General features: G+C 32.8%; 2 protein-coding genes across 7 annotated transcripts in view; one reads left to right on the top strand and one right to left on the bottom strand.

Moving 5' to 3' along the window:
- The window catches only part of LOC126881703 (zinc finger protein 239-like), a 47240-nt gene extending 45976 nt beyond the window's left edge, over positions 1-1264 (bottom strand). For 3 of the 6 annotated variants that reach the window (XR_007696964.1, XR_007696963.1, XR_007696965.1), the window contains exon 1: positions 857-1264. Coding sequence is in view for 3 of the 6 variants with exons in the window: in XM_050646114.1 (XP_050502071.1) it covers positions 857-1061 (205 nt within the window). In the remaining 3 variants the exon portion in view is untranslated. The remainder of the gene's footprint in view (positions 1-856) is intronic. The other 3 variants (XM_050646115.1, XM_050646113.1, XM_050646114.1) reach the window with 2 other exon arrangements.
- A 197-nt stretch (positions 1265-1461) lies between these two features.
- On the top strand, positions 1462-17347 carry LOC126881701 (zinc finger protein 664-like). The gene is made up of 3 exons (XM_050646112.1): positions 1462-1818; positions 13839-14186; positions 15336-17347. The coding sequence occupies exons 1-3, from the start codon at positions 1638-1640 to the stop codon at positions 16136-16138; spliced, it is 1332 nt and encodes a 443-aa protein (XP_050502069.1). The 5' UTR covers positions 1462-1637; the 3' UTR covers positions 16139-17347.
- The last annotated feature ends 1581 nt before the right edge of the window (positions 17348-18928 follow it).

Below are 18928 nucleotides of genomic sequence, written 5' to 3'. Positions count from 1 at the left end.
GTATTAATAGTAAAACTTGCGCAATTTGAAAAAGGTGGTTTAAAAGGTTCTTTAAAATTTAATTTAATCTGTATTATTGCATTTGTTAGAATATACAACAATAAAAGTAAGATATTATTCTACAGTTGTTATGATTTATGTATTGACAGTATAGACAGTTTTGATGTAATGTCAAGAAAAAAATAAAAATGGAATGTCAGTCAAGTTCAAGTTAAATTTTTTATAGATATTGTCCTGTAATTGAGAATGAATAAATTATAATTGTTGATATATGACGTTTGTAGAAAAAATATTGTATGATATGCATGTTAAAAAGTACATTTTTAAGGCACTCATGTGAATTGCAGAATTCGCTTCGCTCATTCTGCAAACTTTCACGTGCGTACCTTAAAATTGTACTTTAAACACTTATATCATAACTATACCCTATTCCACAAACATACGCCTGTTTTGGATTACTTCGACAATGAATATTTTACTGTGCAAAATAATAAGAATGAAAGTAAATTGTAAATTACATTGTTGTTTATTGGAATAATTATTAGGGCCATTTACTTTCGTACTTCTTACGTTGCACAGTAAAATATTCGTTGTCGAAGTAATCCAAAACAGATGTATGTTTGTGGAATGACCCATAACTATTATATTATAGATAAAGAATCCATTACACGAAAATGTCGATATAAAAACAATATACACTGTTTCAAAACGTTTTAATAGTGAAATAAGTGTGGAATGTTTTGTTCAATTTTTTGAATGGAATTTTGTTTCGACATGCCGCGCTGGGGCCCCGTATAATCGATACGGCGGTAGCTACGCCTCTACCTCAAATACACTCTGTTAAAAACAAACATACCATTTTCAATATGTTTTAGTTCAGCTTTAAAGTTGTTTTCCACAAAAGAACTGGAATCAGCAATAAACGAATCTGTCTTAACTAATTCTTCCTTTATTTCACTTTTTACAGAATAGGAAGATCCAACATACAGCAATTCCTGATTTTCTATTTTGATTTTACATTCTTCCGAAAAATAATTGTCTTGTTCTGGTTTTACTTCCATTGAACTCTCGTAATATTTATTGCACTTTAATCAAGGTATTAATAATATTTCTGTATGATAGTATGATTATGGGAGTTGTTTTTCCTTTGGTTTTGGTTCTTTGATTTTCTTTTATTCGTTTATTTTTATTTATTGGTTTGATGGTTTGTTTTTGTTTGTTTTGGAATTTGGAACAATTTGGAAAATGAAAGATGAAAGGAAAGCTGAAATTGACATTTGACTTTGACATAAACGATCGACCATTCATGTAAAATATTCAGTTGAATATATCGATTCTTTATAGCCGAAATAAAGAATCGATATATTCAAACTGTGTTCAAATTCAAAGCATGTTCAAACTAGCAGCTACGCCACTGAATTTGTCAATGTGTAATGTGTCAGTGTCATGCTTCATTTTTGTGTTTGTTTTTGTTTGGTTTTTGTTGTGTTTGTGTTTTGTCTTTTTTTGTCAGAAAGTGAAAATAAAAATTGAGGGTTGAGTTGAGACTTTTGAGAGTTTCCTAAATAGAATTTTTAACGTGATTTCGCTTTTTGAGTGTAAAATTATTATTGAGAAACAGAATCAAGTGTAATCAAATGGAAGTAAAACAAGAAATTAGGGAGGAAATGTGTGAAGTGAAAAAAGAGTATAATAAATTTGATGATGATGATGTCCTTTTGGATGGCTTTAAATGTGAAGACTTAAAAGAATATCCCATAAATACTGAAATCGAAAAACATGAAAATAAACTCAACCCATTTGAAAAAAATCAAAAAGGTTAGTAAGGACATATCGCACCTTGAAAACCATATGGCAATATCTGCAATTTTTTCATGAAATGACCTTTGAATGTAGTCTAATAAGGAAAAAAATCTATTTTTTAATGCTATATAGCAGCGTCTGCAAAAAATTTTAAGTTCGGCACCAGAAAGATACATCCCTATGGCTTTTGTCAAAAATCGGTTCTTCTTTTTATACTATCAGGCATTATCTGCAATAGTTGATGCTCTACGGTTCTAAAATTGGAAAAAAAAACCCAGTTCTATATGGCAATATGTGCAAAATGTGACCCATGCTCGTAAAATGAAAGTAAGATCTACTAAGGAAACATCCTTTTAATGCAACAAGACAGAGTGCTGCATAGAGATTTGATTGCAACACTGGAAATAAGCGACAAGACTATAACAAATTGATATACAACGTCGTACTGCAGATCCCAAAAGAAAAGCGAATTATAACCGACAGACATTATATAACTTTGATTAAGTGTTAACACTAAAAATTTGTAATAAATAAGTACAATCAATAAAAAAACTGTTATTTTATATGAATTTTTACTGTATCATGTGCGTAAATTGATATATTTTTTAATACCATATGGCCGTATGTGCTAAAATACCTATTTCCTGGGGGAAATTTTACGTACTTCTTAATTCATATAAAAATATGTAAAATTAAAGACAATTGTGCCAAATACCAGGTTTGCAGCTTAATTTTTGGAATTACAGTAAATAAAATTAACTTTACAAAAACTTAAAATGCTCATAACTCAATATTATGATTTTTGCAGTTACTGCCCTATGGTTTTCAAGGTGCGATATTAGGTCCCACCATATTAAAGAGTTTTAAGCCCCTTATTTTGTCATGTTTAAATGCCAACATTGGACCAAGAAACAAATTCAACAAACCATCACTAACGTCAACAGGGCGAGCATGAGACTTTTATGGGTCCTTGTATTCTACTCCTCTGCATTCTCTGTGCATACGGTACACTACCAGTAAAAAGGATTGAATTTTGGTATAAATGCTTTGTTTTCTCATTTTATTAGTTACAATTCAAGATCTACATTTTAGTCTGTATGAAGTTACTTTATATGAAAAAAAATCCGTCTCTGTTGACAGGCAAGTAAAAGATTTTATTAAGAAACTTAGCTAGTGGTCTGCAGGTTTCTTCTGGTGTTGTCCTAAGTTATTTACAGCTCAAGATCTTCTTCAGGAGGCGTCAGGTGGTAGTTTGATGTACTGCAGCAATTAAGTTATTCTGGTAGTTGCGTCTAGAACTGTTTGTTTGGGGAACTGCTATCTTTTCATGAATACATGGGTGACTGTTTTGGGGACCTGATACTGTATAATTCACTATATGGTTACTTATCTGGGGAACAAACTTGACATGGAAAGGCCTCTTCAGCTCTTCTAGGTCCAAGTATCAAGAACATATAAACAACTTAACATGTCTATTGCCTTGTGCTTGTTTTGATCGAAATTTAGTGGTAATACCATCAATTTAATTGTTGAAAATCATACCTGCATACTGAGAAAAATCTGCAAGTTCTTTCAAAAGTTGTTTTGTTAAATTAAAGTGTCCTGATCTAAGAAATCTGTGAAAATTAGTGCAGTTTTGCTGTTCTCTTTTTTGTTTTTTTGCTCAAATGCAATTACCATTTTTTAACGCCAATACATAAAGCTGGTAGTAGATCTGACATTACAAATTACAGACCAATTTCTATATTAAGTACTATTCCTAAGTTATTTGAAAGCTTAGTGTCAGACTGCCTCTCGGTATGTTTCAAACTGTTTCCAGTAGATGAGCAATATGGTTTTCAGAAACACAAATTATCAGAATTAAATATTCTTTGCTATTTGGATGCGTTGTCAAGTGCTTTGGAGGGTGGGTATCAAATTGACTCTATTTTTACATACTTCTCCAAGGTATTTGACAGGGTAAATCATAACATCCTATTGTCTAAATTAGAAGCTGCTGGAGTAAATGGCAAACTGCTAGAATGGTTGGAAAGCCACCTAATAGGAAGGTGCAAAGCAGTAAGGATCCAGGATTGTCTATCTCAGGATGTAGTTGTCAGTTCTGGTGTCCTAAGCTTTTGTTTGTGGATGATTTAAAAATCTTTTCAAAAATATCCAGTCCTGACAATTCCGAAAATCTGCAATTTCAATTAAATAAAATACAGGGTTGTCAAAAAGTGCCATAAAATTAGTTTTTATCAAGGTAGAACATATATTCCGTTTGAATATAAACTTGATAACACACCACTAGATTGTGTTAATACAATAAGATATCTTGGAATACTGTTTGACAAATCGCTAAAATTCGCAGATCATATCAATTCTATTATTTCAAAGGCATTATAGATGCTTGGATTCATGAAACGAAACTGCTATGATTTTAAAAGTCCCAATACCCTAAAATTGTTATACTGTTCTCTTGTTAGACCTCACTTGGAATACTGTTGTAGTATTTGGTCACCTTACTTGAAAACGTCACCTTACCAAAAAATTTAAAAAGTTCAAAATAAGTTTCTTAGGTTTTTGGGATTTAAAATTAGAGCTATTAATGGGAGTAACAGGTTTTACAGTCATAAAGAAATTAGAGCATATATAAATATCAATACCCTGTAAAAACATCGTTATCACCATGATTTGAAAATTCTGTATAGTTTGTTAAATGGTACAGCAAATAGTCATTATTTATTGTCTAAGGTTGGTTTTAAAGTTCCTTCATACAGTACTCGAAATGAAGTTGAAACCACTTTTCATGTACTATTTCATCGATGTAATTATGGCCTGAATGAACCTATAACTAGAATCTTACGTCTAGCAAATCAAAATACTGAAAGGCTTAATTTTAGTTCCACACCTAACCAATTTATACGCGACTTGCAACAAATTAATATTGCCTCTTAATTGTTTTGTTTTGTCCACCCTTACCAGTCTGTTTCTAATTTGTTCTGTATGTAATTTATTTCTTTTAACTATTTTAACTATTATATATATATATATATATATATATATATATATATATATATATATATATATATATATATATATATATATATATATATATATATATATATAACAAAGGAGCACTCGTAAGTGTAGGGTTTTATCGGTCAAGTGGGTGAAAAAAGAGACAAAGAATTCAGCTACTTCATCTATTTATTGAAGACGTTTCGTCTACTGCTCAGTAGACATCATCAGTTCATCTACAAAAAGAGTGGTATAAGAAACAACATCCAAAAGAGAGGTAAAAAAGCACTAGCGTTACCTTAAAAAGACATGTAGCAAAAGATAAGATGTACATAGTAAAAAAACCTTATCCATGAACCAACGTAATGTAAAAGTATATAACATTTAAGTGTATAGTTAATATTTAAAAAACTTTAGTACAGCCAAAGACAAGACCATGTGGTAACAGTCACATATAAAAAACAAGTGTAAAAAAGCCGGCTTGCTTTTTTAAAGTCAAGAATGAACCAAGAAAAAACCAGATTCACACTTCCAAAAACTTAGTAGTATTTAAACATACTTCATTTTAACTTTAGGTAACATCATTAAATAAGTAGAATGCTAATATGCAACTTTGAAAATTTAAAGTTAAATAGTTACCAGCAGGTCATCCGAGCCCAACTGACACACAAAAGAAAATGGAGTTTGAATATCAGGTGTAAACTGACATCTCGCCAAGAGGCAGGCAACCTTTAAAAAATTTATAACAAAGAGTGACTGACAACTGCAGAGCAGCGTGGTAAAATTTAAATTGATGTAATTAAAACAGTTATATAAGTGTTTAAAAAGTGAAAGTAATATCAAGAAGTAATCAAGGGATGTACCTTATACCTCGTAGACAAGAATCACAGTTTAATTTAAACAAGTGAGGGCACTTCACACAATTATATGGAAAAGTGCCTACGTTAGTACTGGTAATCCAGTTAAATAACTAATATATTAGATAGTGCAACAGTATAACTCCCATATATCGCAGCTCAAAAAGCAAGAAAAAATATGCAATAATTTAAGAAAATTTATAAATCAGTTTAGCAAAATGTAATTTAAAATTAATATCAATAATGCAAAATTTTATCATATGGAAAATTTTAAATTGTTCAATCTATTAAGTAAACTGTTATTATCAAAAAAAGTGGGAAAAGCTTGAAAAAAACCACCAGAAACTTTTTTACAATAAAATAATTTAAGAGTAATAACGTCGACTGATTCCGCAAGATCAATATTAAAGAAGTGGGAAAAGCCTGAAAACCACAAAACTTTTTTACAATATAATAATTTGAGTGTAATAATACCAACTAATTCTGCAAAATCAATGCATGGTATATTTGACTCAAGTTACTGATGTCAGTTCTCTTGTTAAGTACATTAGAGGTTTTTAATATGAAACACATCTCTAAGAACTGTCTTTTCGACAGGTTGCGTTCATTGCAAAGGATCTTGGCTTCATCAAAGTCCACCTTATGTTTTGTATCTATTGCATGTTGGGCTAAGGCACAAGTTGGTTTTTTCAAATTGATATCACTACGGTGTGAAATTAAACGTGATTTTAAAGCTCGCTTTGTCTGCCCTACATAACATGCGTCACATTCAGCACAAGGTATGTGGTAGACCACATTCACTTGTTCCAAAGGGGACAAGGGTGTTTTAGTCTTAGAGAACAAATTTCTGACTGTTCTTGCGTTCTTAATTGCAATCTTAACAGGAATATTATTATTTTTATATAGTTTAATAAGTTTATCAGTAACCTGAGGAAAATAAGGAAGTGAAGAAAACTGGGAAACAGGAGTCCCAAGATTAGTAGTAGGCAGAATTGTGATGTTAACAGTATTATTCGATATTGATCTAAGTTGGTCACCATTGGGTATGTCGTTCAGAGAAGAACCGTAGCTTTGGGAAAAAAGAAATTTATTGATCAGGGAGGAAGGGTAGGAATTATCTACCAATATACTTCTGAGTAGCAGTTTTCTTCACTTCCTTATTTTCCTCAGGTTACTGATAAACTTATTGAGTTTAAACAGAATTGTCTTTTATTTATCAAAATCAATACTCTAAAAATCTATCAAATCTAAAACCTGTGGACACAGATGTCCGAATGAAATTTTTACCACTTAAATTTATTATAGTTAAAAAAAAACAATTTATCGGTTTGTTCCCGATGACTTTGGTAAAACAAACTAAACAAAACAAATTTATGTATTCGCAAGATTACCTATATTTCCTATTTACTTTTTGAAATATTGGAATTTTAATTCATATGCTTTTTACTCAAAATTTTAGTTTCCGAACATAAAAATATCTTTCACATAAATTGACTGACCTTTTTCTTCACTCACTCTGATGTCTTCTCGTGACCCAAAACAGCTCTCCCTCGTTGACTATGTTAAAGGCTACTCATCAAAGCCCTCTCCGTTCTCCAGCTTCAAAACTATCAGCATACCAGCACCAATTCTCCAACAAGCCAGGCCTCTTTTGACCAGTACTCGATTCAAACAGAACGAGAACAGATTCAAAGAGGTATTTCGTCTCAATTTGATCTGTCTCTCGTTCCACTTTTCAGCACTATTCTCCACTATCAAACAACCACTGGTACTTGCTAACTATCTATCCACGAAAACGTCGAACTGCTCCTCAGCGATGCCAATAACATACTGACTTCTTTTTCAAATTCACTCAACATTCAAACCACTTTTCCCCTTCCAAATTGCCAAGAATCAGAAACATTTCTCTTTTCCATTCGACAAACAAACAGTCATTCTTTAAAAATTATTCCGACCATCTTAATTACTTTCGTGGAACCCTACAACATTTACTCGGGGTGAAACAAAGATATTAAAATTCCAAACTTTCTTTTAAACCATTTGTCTAGAAAATGATAATTACCTCTACCTGTGGATTCTATAGTTCCCGTAATAAACAATCTTTTTCCATTTTAAACCTAAATACATCGTCCTTTTCACTTTAATTATTCACAAAAGTCTTTAATGGTTCATCGGAAAGCTCATTAAAAGAGAAATCCACTTACATCCAAACTAAATTCTAATAAATATTTACAGATCAATATACAGGGTGTGTCTAATTTATGTGCCCGCGTTATTTAAAAAAAAATTTAATTTAATTTTCATTTTGCCTTTGATTGATAAATTGAAAACACAATAATATATATCATGTGTTATATAATATGACTTATATTTATGTTCCAAAATTTGTAAAAATTGTAACTGTATTGGGCTTGTCCCCTGGAAATAAAAAAAATAAAACCATTAAAAATCAATTAAGGATAAGCTCCATTTGTTTTGGAATATTTACCAGTGGGGTGCCTGCTTTCCTAATCCTTTAATTTTTAATTTGATGATTATCATGGAATGTGTTGTTTGTAAAATAATAAATAACATACCATATATAAAATGTGATAACTGCAAGAGGGCTACATACAGAGATTGTTCGAATCTTACTGCTATTGAAAAAGTGATTGATCTTAAGAGAACCAGATTATTTAAGTATTTCTATGAAGAATGTTAAGTTGGAGTTAAATTAATTCCTACATTGCTACACAAAATTGGCGATTTACAAAACGAGTTGCAAGAAGTAAAAAAATGTGTTGAAGGTTACAAGAGTAGTGGTGAAATGTCATTGAGTGTTAAGGAAGATTTAATCAGTGAAACAGGCTTTGTTTAGTTTTTGTCGCATTTTTAATTTGTTGCCCCCAATTTAGGTTCTGGTCAATATGAAGACCAACCTGACTGATCTATAAGGTTCTGTGTTTTGTGATAGAAGATTGACTGTATCTGGGAACTGTTCTCGTAATTGGCTGGTTCTAAAGTAAACAAAAACTGTCAGTTCACTGTGTGTAAACAAAATCAGTGTTAAGCACCAGCCTATTTCCACTGAACCACTGTTCAGCTTTGTCAAGAGTTTGTTCTGCCACTGTGAGAAGTGTTTCTAATGTTTCTTCCCAGAACAGCACATTTGTGTCATCAGCGAAGTTTACAAAGTTTGAGGAATCACTAACTACCACATTTGGCAGGTCATTTATATAGACCAAAAAGAGAAAAGGCCCCAAAATGCTCCCCTGTGGTATACCTAATTTTAAGTTGATCGATTCAGAGTAAACCTTACATCCCTGTTTCTCCAAGCATACTCTTTGTGATCTGTCTGTAAGAAATGATTTTATCCATTTTAATGCTGGTCCCTGTATTCCATAACTATATAATTTTTGTAATAAGAGAGCATGATCTAGGCTATCAAAAGCGTTCATCATCATCCAAGCAATTTACGTCCACTGCTGGACATAGGTCTCCCCCAATTGTTTCCACACTTCACGGTTTTGTGCTGATTGTTGCCAGTTTTTACTAATCCGACGTGTCCTGCCCAGTTCCATTTGAGCTTGGTGACGTGTTCTATAATATCTGTGATACCGGTTCTTTGTCTGAGATCTTCATTTCTTATTTTATCCCGTAGGTGTTCGGAACTTTCTGACTTTTTGTAAAATGTGACAGTTCCGTGCCTGCATGTGTTCGAGAAATAAAAACAAGAGGTCAAAGGATAGGGCAAACCGTTCACATTCCTTTCTGCGCAGGTAAGTAGCATATCGGGGCGCTGTTTATGAAACTAAAATTTTTACCATGCTGTGCCATCGAACAATAAAGAATTTTTTGTACCGTGAAAAAATACTTGTTGACATTGACTTTTCAGGTTGTGTTTTTATCATAGGTTTGTTCCAACTCGATACAAAACCGTTCTTGAATCGTTACGCGCATGCGCAATAACGAATAATTATGCGCAGTAACACATTTTTCGTTACTGCGCGGTTCACGAACCGTTCCAGAACGGTTTTGTATCGAGTTGGAACAAACCTCATGTTATTTTATGACTCCATTTTGTTGTTGTGCTGAATTGTTTGATTTAAATATATTGAATTGGTGGAATTGAATATTGGTAGGTGGAAATACAATTTTAATATTATATAACAGTCCAGAAATATTGATTTTTTAAATTACATTCATATGCCGTGTACAACAAAGCGAAATTGCTTTCATTTAGAAGTGATTAATTACTGCATTTTACTAAAAGTAATGTTAATTCCATGTTTTCGAGTGATTTATATTATTTTTTATTTTCAGGTGTGTACTTACTAGTACTGTTAACTGTTAAGCTGATAATACAGTACAAATTGGAATTACACAAGTGATAATGGACTAATGGATAATATAGTGTACATAGTGTATAGTGTATTACATATAAATAAAAAACTAGTGATAGTGTGACAAAAGACCGTGTTTTGCAAGTAGGTAGGCTAAATGTCAATAAATATTAATAAAAATAAAATGTGTGTAGTTTTTTTCCCATCCTATATTTGTGAAAACTTTTAAGGGAAATATAGAATTATTTTAAATTTCCCGCTTTCCCTGTTCTGGCCGTTTAGTTGAGTAAGTAGTTCATCGAGTCGCTAGCATCAGTGTGACAATCATATGTATGCAACCAAGCACTCTCCTTGTTTTTATTTCTCTATGGTGTTCGGTTTCCGAGACCAAGATGCTCGTTTCCATGACGACACATGGACCTAGAAAAACAATAAAAGTAATAATTATAATAAAATATAGTTTTCTTATAGTCGGTTCGCTGAACTCAGACGCAACTGGCTAGATATTTTAGTCAATAATTTTTTTTGTTTTTTGCCAATTTTGCAAAAATTGCCAAAATTACTAACTATTTAGTGATTATTAACTATTTAGTAATTATTTTTTGCCAATTTTACCAAAATTGGCAAAATTACCGACTAAAACATCTAGAAAGTTGCGTCTGAGTTTAGCGAACAGACTATAACGTAATATATCCGTTCCAGCGAAAATAATACAGTCCATACCAGAGTTAAAAACCTAACAGTAGGGTTACGCCCGGCATTAATCTTTCCATATGCTTTTGAGCAACCCCCATTTTTGACGTTGTTGCTTTGGTTAGAGTCAGTGTCTCTGCTCCATATGTCATTACTGCTAGTAAACATTGATCAAACACTTGTCTTTTTAATCTGAACGGTATACTGCTCCTAAATATGTCTCTCAGTGCTCCGTAGGCTGCCCACTAATCTTCTTTTTATTTTCTTCGCTTGGTTAAGATATAGGCCTAAAAGCCTTGGTCTAAAAAAGCACCTAGTGTTTTCATTTTTGACTCTAGTTTTTTTTGACATAAAATCTTAGGTAGCTGTCTCAACTGACCTCCCTGCGAGGAAACCATGCTGCGAACTACTAAATAAGTTGTTTGTAGTAAAAAAGTTTTGTAGTCTGGAATATACTTATTGCTTTTTCGAATATTTTTGAGAATGATGAAAGATGTAACAATAGAACATAGGTGTTCGCTGTTTATTAGCGTATCTGCGTATGAGATTATTTCCGGAAAATATGTAGATTATTTAGCCAACTTTATTTTTTTATTCAACTATTCTAATGGGAAATATGCCACAATTAACTAAAAAATTATTTTATTAACGTTTCAACGTCCACATCGGATGCCGTTGTCAAAGTACAAAATATTAATAAATTAAACAAAAATGTTGTTACTTAGTAAAATTGTTTTCCAATAATTTAATTTAATCTGACTAATTTATATCGGCAATTCAGACATATATTATACATTTTAAAGTAGAAGACTTTAAAATGATATTGCCAATATTTATGAGTTGCGTTCCTGGGACAATTTTACTGAAATATAGTTCATTCGATTACATGAAATCAACCCCAACGCAAGAATATCCGTCACAAAAATCATAGCCTGTGATCTGTCTTTAAAAAGACAACCACATGCAACGGTGACCGTAAAATTCTCGCGCTAGATTCCATAGTAAATCACGACACGGGCGCCCATATAAAAATTTTTAGGTGGGCCAGACCTGAAGATGTTGCACATTATATTTTGTAAACTTTATAATTTAAACCATATATAATTTAAAGCACCCGAAAAGTAAGGGGGAGCCACGCCCCCCCCCTGCCCATGAATCACGAGGAAAAATCAGGAATTTATTTTTTTTATTATTAAAAGGATGGGAAATAAGCCACAATTAAATTGAAACAAATAATTTTATTAACGTTTCGACGCCCAAATCGGGTGCCGTTGTCAAAATACAAAATACTACTAAATTAAACAAAAATGTGGCTGCTTAGTAAAAATTCTTCTAATAATTTATTTAATCTGACTCATTTATATCGGCAATTCAGACATATATTATACATTTTAAAGTACATAAAAGACTTTAAAATGATATTGCCAATATTTATGAGTTGCCTTCCTGGGACGACTTTACTGAAAGATAGTTCATTTGATTACATGAAATCAACCCCAACCCAAGAATATCCGTCACAAAAATATCATAACATGTGATCTGTCTTTAAAAAGACAACCAAATGCAACGGTGACAGTAAAATTCTCGCGTTAGAGATTTCATAGTAAATCACGAGGGAAAACCAGGAAAAAACCTCGTGATACTATCCCGACATCATAAGTATTTGGTCTTACATTTAGTTTACTCTCAAAACTAATACCAAATTCTGACTTTAAAATATGTATGTTGTTTAAATTTTAAATAATATTAATAATACATAGATATATAAGTAATACTAAAATATGTACTAACTCGATATGTTATTGACTTGTTAATCGTGGTATTTTCTTTCTATTGACTTCCTCTTTCAGTATGGGTAACCACATCCTACTGCATTCTACCGAGGAATTTGCGACTCAATTGGTTTCATTTATGAAATTCACAAGAAATAATACGAGGAAAATATCAATACCATATATAAAAGGACTATCCGAGAAACTTAAAACAATAGGAAATAAATTCAACATTCAAAACAACAAACACATTGAGATCTATTCTATCTAAAACTAAACCTAACAAAGAATTTGTTTATAAAATACCTTGTGAATGCGAACAATTTTATTTAGGTGAAACGTCAAGACCATTAAACGTTAAAATAAGTGAACATCAGTCTTTTATTAAAAATATAGAATTTGATAGATCCCAAATATGTCAACACGCATGGGATAACGAACATAGAATTCACTGGAGAGATGCAAGTATAGTCCTGAAAGAAGCAGATAGTAAAAAGAGAAAAATCAAAGAAGCGGCTCTAATTATGCTAAATGAAACCAATTGTGTCACAAATTCCTCAGTAGGATGTGGTTACCCATACTGAAAGAGGAAGTCAATAGAAAGAAAATACAACGATTAGTAAGTCAATAACATATCGAGTTAGTACATATTTTATATTTTAGTATTACTTACATATCTATGTATTATTAATATTATTTATAATTTAAACAACATACATATATTAAAGTCAGAATTTGGTATTACTTTTGAGAGTAAACTAAATGTAAGACCAGATACTTACGATGTCGGGATAGTATCACGAGGTTTTTTCCTGGTTTTCCCTCGTGATTTACTATGGAATCTCTAACGCGAGAATTTTACTGTCACCGTTGCATTTGGTTGTGTTTTTAAAGACAGATCACATGCTACGATATTTTTGTGACGGATATTCTTGGGTTGGGGTTGATTTCATGTAATCAAATGAACTATTTTCAGTAAAGTCGTTCCAGGAAGGGCAAAGGACTCATAAATATTGGCAATATCATTTTAAAGTCTTCTACTTTGAAATGTATAGGTAATATATGTATATCTGAATTGCCAATATAAATGAGTCAGATTAAATAAATTATTAGAAGAGTATTTTATTTAGCAACAACATTTTTGTTTAATTTAGTATTATTTTGTATTTTGACAACGACACCCAACTTGGGCGTCGAAACGTTAATAAAATTATTTTTTTCAATTTAATTGTGGCTTATTTCCCATTTAAATAGTTAATTATAAAAATGCCACAAGGAAATAGCTGCAACATTATTAAAAGGAACGAGCCCCTCTGGCGCCCTGGCCCCTAGGCGTACATCTTAAGCGCCCCAGTGAATAAACCGGGAGTAATAGTTGGTTTGTATTTTAGGTTATCTCCAAGACGAACACAAAATGGAAATTACAGAGACACTAATTGAAGATTCATCTTACGAAGGAAATTATACGAGTCAACGCTCTGAAGAAAGAACATTAAATGAAAATATGGAAGTTGTGACTGAACAAAGACCTTACAAATGTGAAACTTGTTTCAAACAGTTCAGTAAGGCAAGTGTCCATAAAAGACATTTGAAGATACACATTGGAGAAAAACCTCACAAGTGTGAAATATGTGCAAAGCACTTCGTTACTGGAAGTGACTTGAGAAGACATTTAAGAACTCATACAGGAGAAAAACCATACAAGTGTGAAATTTGTTTTAGGCAGTTTAATCAAGCAGGTAATTGTTTTTTTTTTATTTATTTAAGATACTAATAGTACACTTAAAGTACTTTTAGTACTAATAGTACTTTTTAAAGACCAAAAATAAGCATTTTTCAAGAATTTTTTTCGCCTACAGTCTACAGAGAATATCTCCTACTACGAGAGGTGAATCAAATATGAACCGACCTTAAGCTAGTAACCCTAAGACTAATAAGTTTTTATTGAATTGTAATTACAACAATTAAACTATACCTCATTTTTCTATATACATTCTTTCCTTCTGTATGCATTTTTTGCAGCGGCTAGGGAGTTTCTGCATTATATTTTCATAAAGAGAATCAGGGAGGGAATCTAACCAATTGCTCCACTTGATTATCATAATCAAAACGCGCATCGCCTACTGCATCTTTTAATCGACTGAACATGTGGTAATCACACGGTGAAAGATCAGGACTGTATGCAGCATGTTCAACGAGACAACGAGAGTCCAATGCACTTCCGCTTTTTTTTGTTGTGTTAGGGTAGCTCTATGTGGTCGGGCGTTGTCAAGCAAGAGCAACACATCTCGTATAGGACATCGCCCGTGTTTTGGACCTATAGGCAGCTCGAACACGATCCAAAAGACTACAGTAATAAGCGGCATTAATGGTTCGTCTCTCATGAAGAGAATCCACGATAATCCTAAAACAATCGCTAAAACTTTGCCTGTAGACAAACGAGTTTTCGCCTTTTATTGGACAATTTTTGGACGTCGTTGATGACTTTTGTTTTGCACGGCATCTCGTCATTCACGAACTTGTTTATCCCAAAATATCACTTGTGTACTGGGCAGTGTTGATTTCCCACACTGATTTTTTAAACTTCGACAAATTTCAGCGAGACCAACATTTTCTTTTGCAAGGAATTTGAAAACAATGCGTTGTGCAACCGAACATGGCACTACTCTCTTGCTCATCGCAACAATAACTGACTCCACGTCATTAGAGAGCAGGCGGTAGAGCGCAGTCACACATTAGACTATAACCTTCCACCACTGGACTAATTTAGATGTATTCACCAGTTTATGCTAAGCGGGGGTGGAAAGGTCGGTTCATATTTGATTCACCCACGTATTATATCGTGCCCAGGTGCCTTACGTGGGTTTAATACTTTTATTTCTTTGCAGGTAATTTGAAAACACATTTGAGAGCACACATCGGTGAAAAACCATACAAGTGTCAAATTTGTCTTAAGCGGTTTTCTGAACCATACATTATGAAAGTTCATTTAAGGAAACACACTGGAGAAACACCTTATAACTGTGAAACTTGTTTAAAGCCGTTTATTACATCCAGTCAGTTGAAACAACATTTAACAACGCACACTGGAGAAAAGATTTATGAGTGTGAAATTTGTAATAAAAAATTTATACGAGCAGGTTATTTGAAAACACATTTGAGAGTGCACACTGGAGAAAAATCATACAAGTGTGAAATTTGTTCGAAGCAGTTTTCTCAAGCAGGTTCACTGAAACTTCATTTAAGAAAGCACACTGGAGACAAATTTTATAAGTGTGAGATTTGTTTAAAACAGTTCACTGAAGGAGGTACTTTAAAAAAGCATTTGAGAGTGCACACTGGAGAAAAATCTTACAAGTGTGAAATTTGTTTGAAGCATTTTTCTCAGGCAGGCTCTTTAAAAACACATTTGAGAGTACACACAGGAGAAAAATCTTACGAATGTGAAATTTGTTTAAAACAGTTTAGTCAAGCAGGCAGTTTGAAAACACATTTGAGAGTGCACACGGGAGAAAAATCTTACAAGTGTGAAATTTGTTTGAAGCAGTTTTCTCAGGCAGGTTCGTTAAAAATGCATTTGAGAGTGCACACTGGAGAAAAATCTTACAAGTGTGAAATTTGCTTGAAAAGTTTTTCTCAGGGAAGTTCTTTGAAAACACACTTGAAAGTGCATAGTGAAGAAAAATCGTAACAAGTGTGAAATTTGTTTAAAACAGTTAACCCTATGCCCCCGTAGCAGATTCGCCACTGGTACTGTCATCTGGGGGTGTAAAAGGGTTCAAATTGGGAAAAGAGCCCGCCTCCATGATGCTCTGTTTAACGTTCAGCTCTTGCTGCCAGACGGTGTATTGTTCTAATGTTGCTCGCTATAAGGATAGCGTCTTGGCACGGTGTACTGACACCGAGGTTTCTTACATTTTATTGTGTAATGAGGTGAAGGGTTGTAAAGGAAAATAACAACACACAGTTTAAGTTGAAGAAAAGTACGCAGCAATCATGTCTTGTAAATTGTGCGAAAAACTTTGGAGCCAGGGGCAGAGCCATGGCTCGAGGTCCAAGGGACCGCCCGTACGGGACCTTGGCCAGACGAGATCTGAGAGAGCTTAGCAGAAAATCACCCACTTTTATAGTTTTTGGATAAGCTCCGATTTCTGCCAAGAACCAATCAGGTTAATTACCCGACCGAGAGGCGGAGGCTATGCCAGAGAAGTGCGTGATTGGTTGTTTGACTGAGCGCAATTCACGACAGTACCTTCCCTGTCTGTAGAGGAGTGGATCATCCTATACCATATTTCAAACATGCTATTCAGTGTACAAGGATAGCCCCATGCGAACTAAATGAGAATTTTCTGACAACGTTGTTGCTCTTCATGACAGATTCCGTGAAAGGTAGTATTAGGCAGGTACTTGTAGAGGATTATCGCTAATAACTTCTGTGGAATACTATAAAGGAGGATTTATTTATGATAATTCACAGAATGGCGAACCCGCTTGCAGTATACAACCATACTGATTCTAACGTTTGAAACGGAGAATAGGAATAAAATTTACATTTGGATCCATGACGTCACTATACTAGTCTTATATGGCGGCATATTTTTAAAATATTTGTCTAAAACTAAACATTTTAAGATTTAAAGCTAAGCCGAGTTTCTCCAAATTTAATATAAAAACCTTTCCAGGTAAAAAAATAGAGGGATGAAATAAACAATATTTTACACTTAATATTTAAAATATTTTGAAAGAGGTACAAACAAGAAAACCCGTGGAGAGAAAATGTTGCTAAATTGTTGACAAACTGACACGGGGTAAAAATCGTAGTTGGTTAAAACCTGCTAGGCTGTACATGTACATTAATGTATTTATCAGTAAATTAACAAATAAAACTTCCATGTAATTTACTGCTGTGTTTATTTAGCTTTTAAAATGATTCTCAAGAAAAGATCCTATGAAATACTTTTTAAAAATAATTTTTCTATTACTAAAAAGTATTTTTTGCCAAAACTAATGACGAAATAGGCTTATTAAGCTTCATTTGCTTACAACTTATTTCTGGTAAGTATTAAAGTAAACAGTTTGCATCCATTTGTCTCAAAATGGTCATTTTGCTTGTAGGATCTTATTGTAGCTTGTGATGATCTCGGGTAACAAATACAGTCGAAGATAGAATTCGTTTTTTATGACATTTATTTTAAAACCAAAACACAATAGTTATTTATGATATGTTGTGTTAATAGTACACGTTTAAGGCACGCTTGTGAAAGTTTGCAAAATGAGCGAAGCGAGTTCTGCAATTCACATGAGTGCCTTAAAAATGTACTTTTTAACACGCATATCGTACAATATTTTTTCTACAAACGTAATTACAGGACAATATCTACAAAAACTTTTACTTGAACTTGACTGACATTCCATTTTTATATTTTTTTGGCATATCAAAATTGCCTATACGGTCAATACGAACTGCAGTGCCACTAGTGTCTTAAAGTAGCATTTTTAACGCTGGTATGGAGTGCTAAAAATTGCATTTTTAACACGGTTGTAGAAAAAAGATTTATAAGCGATTAATTAGCGTCAATTTCATTATCAAAATATATTTTACAATCTATATATTATCGGACTTTCGTAAATCTCGGGTCGATTTGACGATATTTGATACATGAATAAATGATACTATATAGACGACTATCGATTGAATTAGGAATAGCATTTATTTATTATACAGGGTGTCCCGAAAAGATTGGTCATAAATTATACCACAGATTCTGGGGTCAAAAATAGGTTGATTGAACCTCACTTAGCTATATACAATAGTGTACACAAAAAAAGTTACAGCTCTTTGAAGTTACAAAATTAAAATCAATTTTTGTTCATATATCGTAAACTCTTAGAGATTTTTCATTGAAAATGGACATGTGGCATTCTTATGGCAGCAGCATCTTAAATAAAAAATAAAATGAAATTTGTGTGCCCCATAAAATTTTATGGGGATTTTGTTCCCTTAACCCCCCCCCAAACTTTTGTGTACGTTCCAATTTAATTATTAGTGTGGCACCATTAGTTAAACACACTGTTTTTAAAACTTTTTTGTCTCTTAGGACTTTTTGGATAAGCCAGTGTTTATCGAGATATTTTGAATATTTATCGAATCCACCACATATTTGTATATGGTTAAGTACGATTATAGAGACCTGTTTATAATCTGAAAATGTATTTATAATTTACATTTTTAGGTATATTTTGAAAAAGAAGCCACATCTCGATAAAAGGTGACTTATCAAAAAAAGACTAAGAGGAAAAAAGTTTTCAAAACACTGTTTAACTGATGGTACCACAATAATAGTTTAATTGGAACGTACACAAACATTTGGGGGGTTTAAAGGAACAAAACTCCCATAAAATATTTATGTAAATATATTAAAAAAGAAGCCGCATCTCGATAAAAGCTCGCTTATCGAAAAAATACTAAGAGTCAAACAAG

Source organism: Diabrotica virgifera, chromosome 3 (assembly GCF_917563875.1).
Source record: "Diabrotica virgifera virgifera chromosome 3, PGI_DIABVI_V3a".
NCBI classification, from domain to species: domain Eukaryota; kingdom Metazoa; phylum Arthropoda; class Insecta; order Coleoptera; family Chrysomelidae; genus Diabrotica; species Diabrotica virgifera.
Note: the sequence above shows the minus strand (reverse complement) of the source record. Positions and strands in the feature narration are given on the sequence as shown.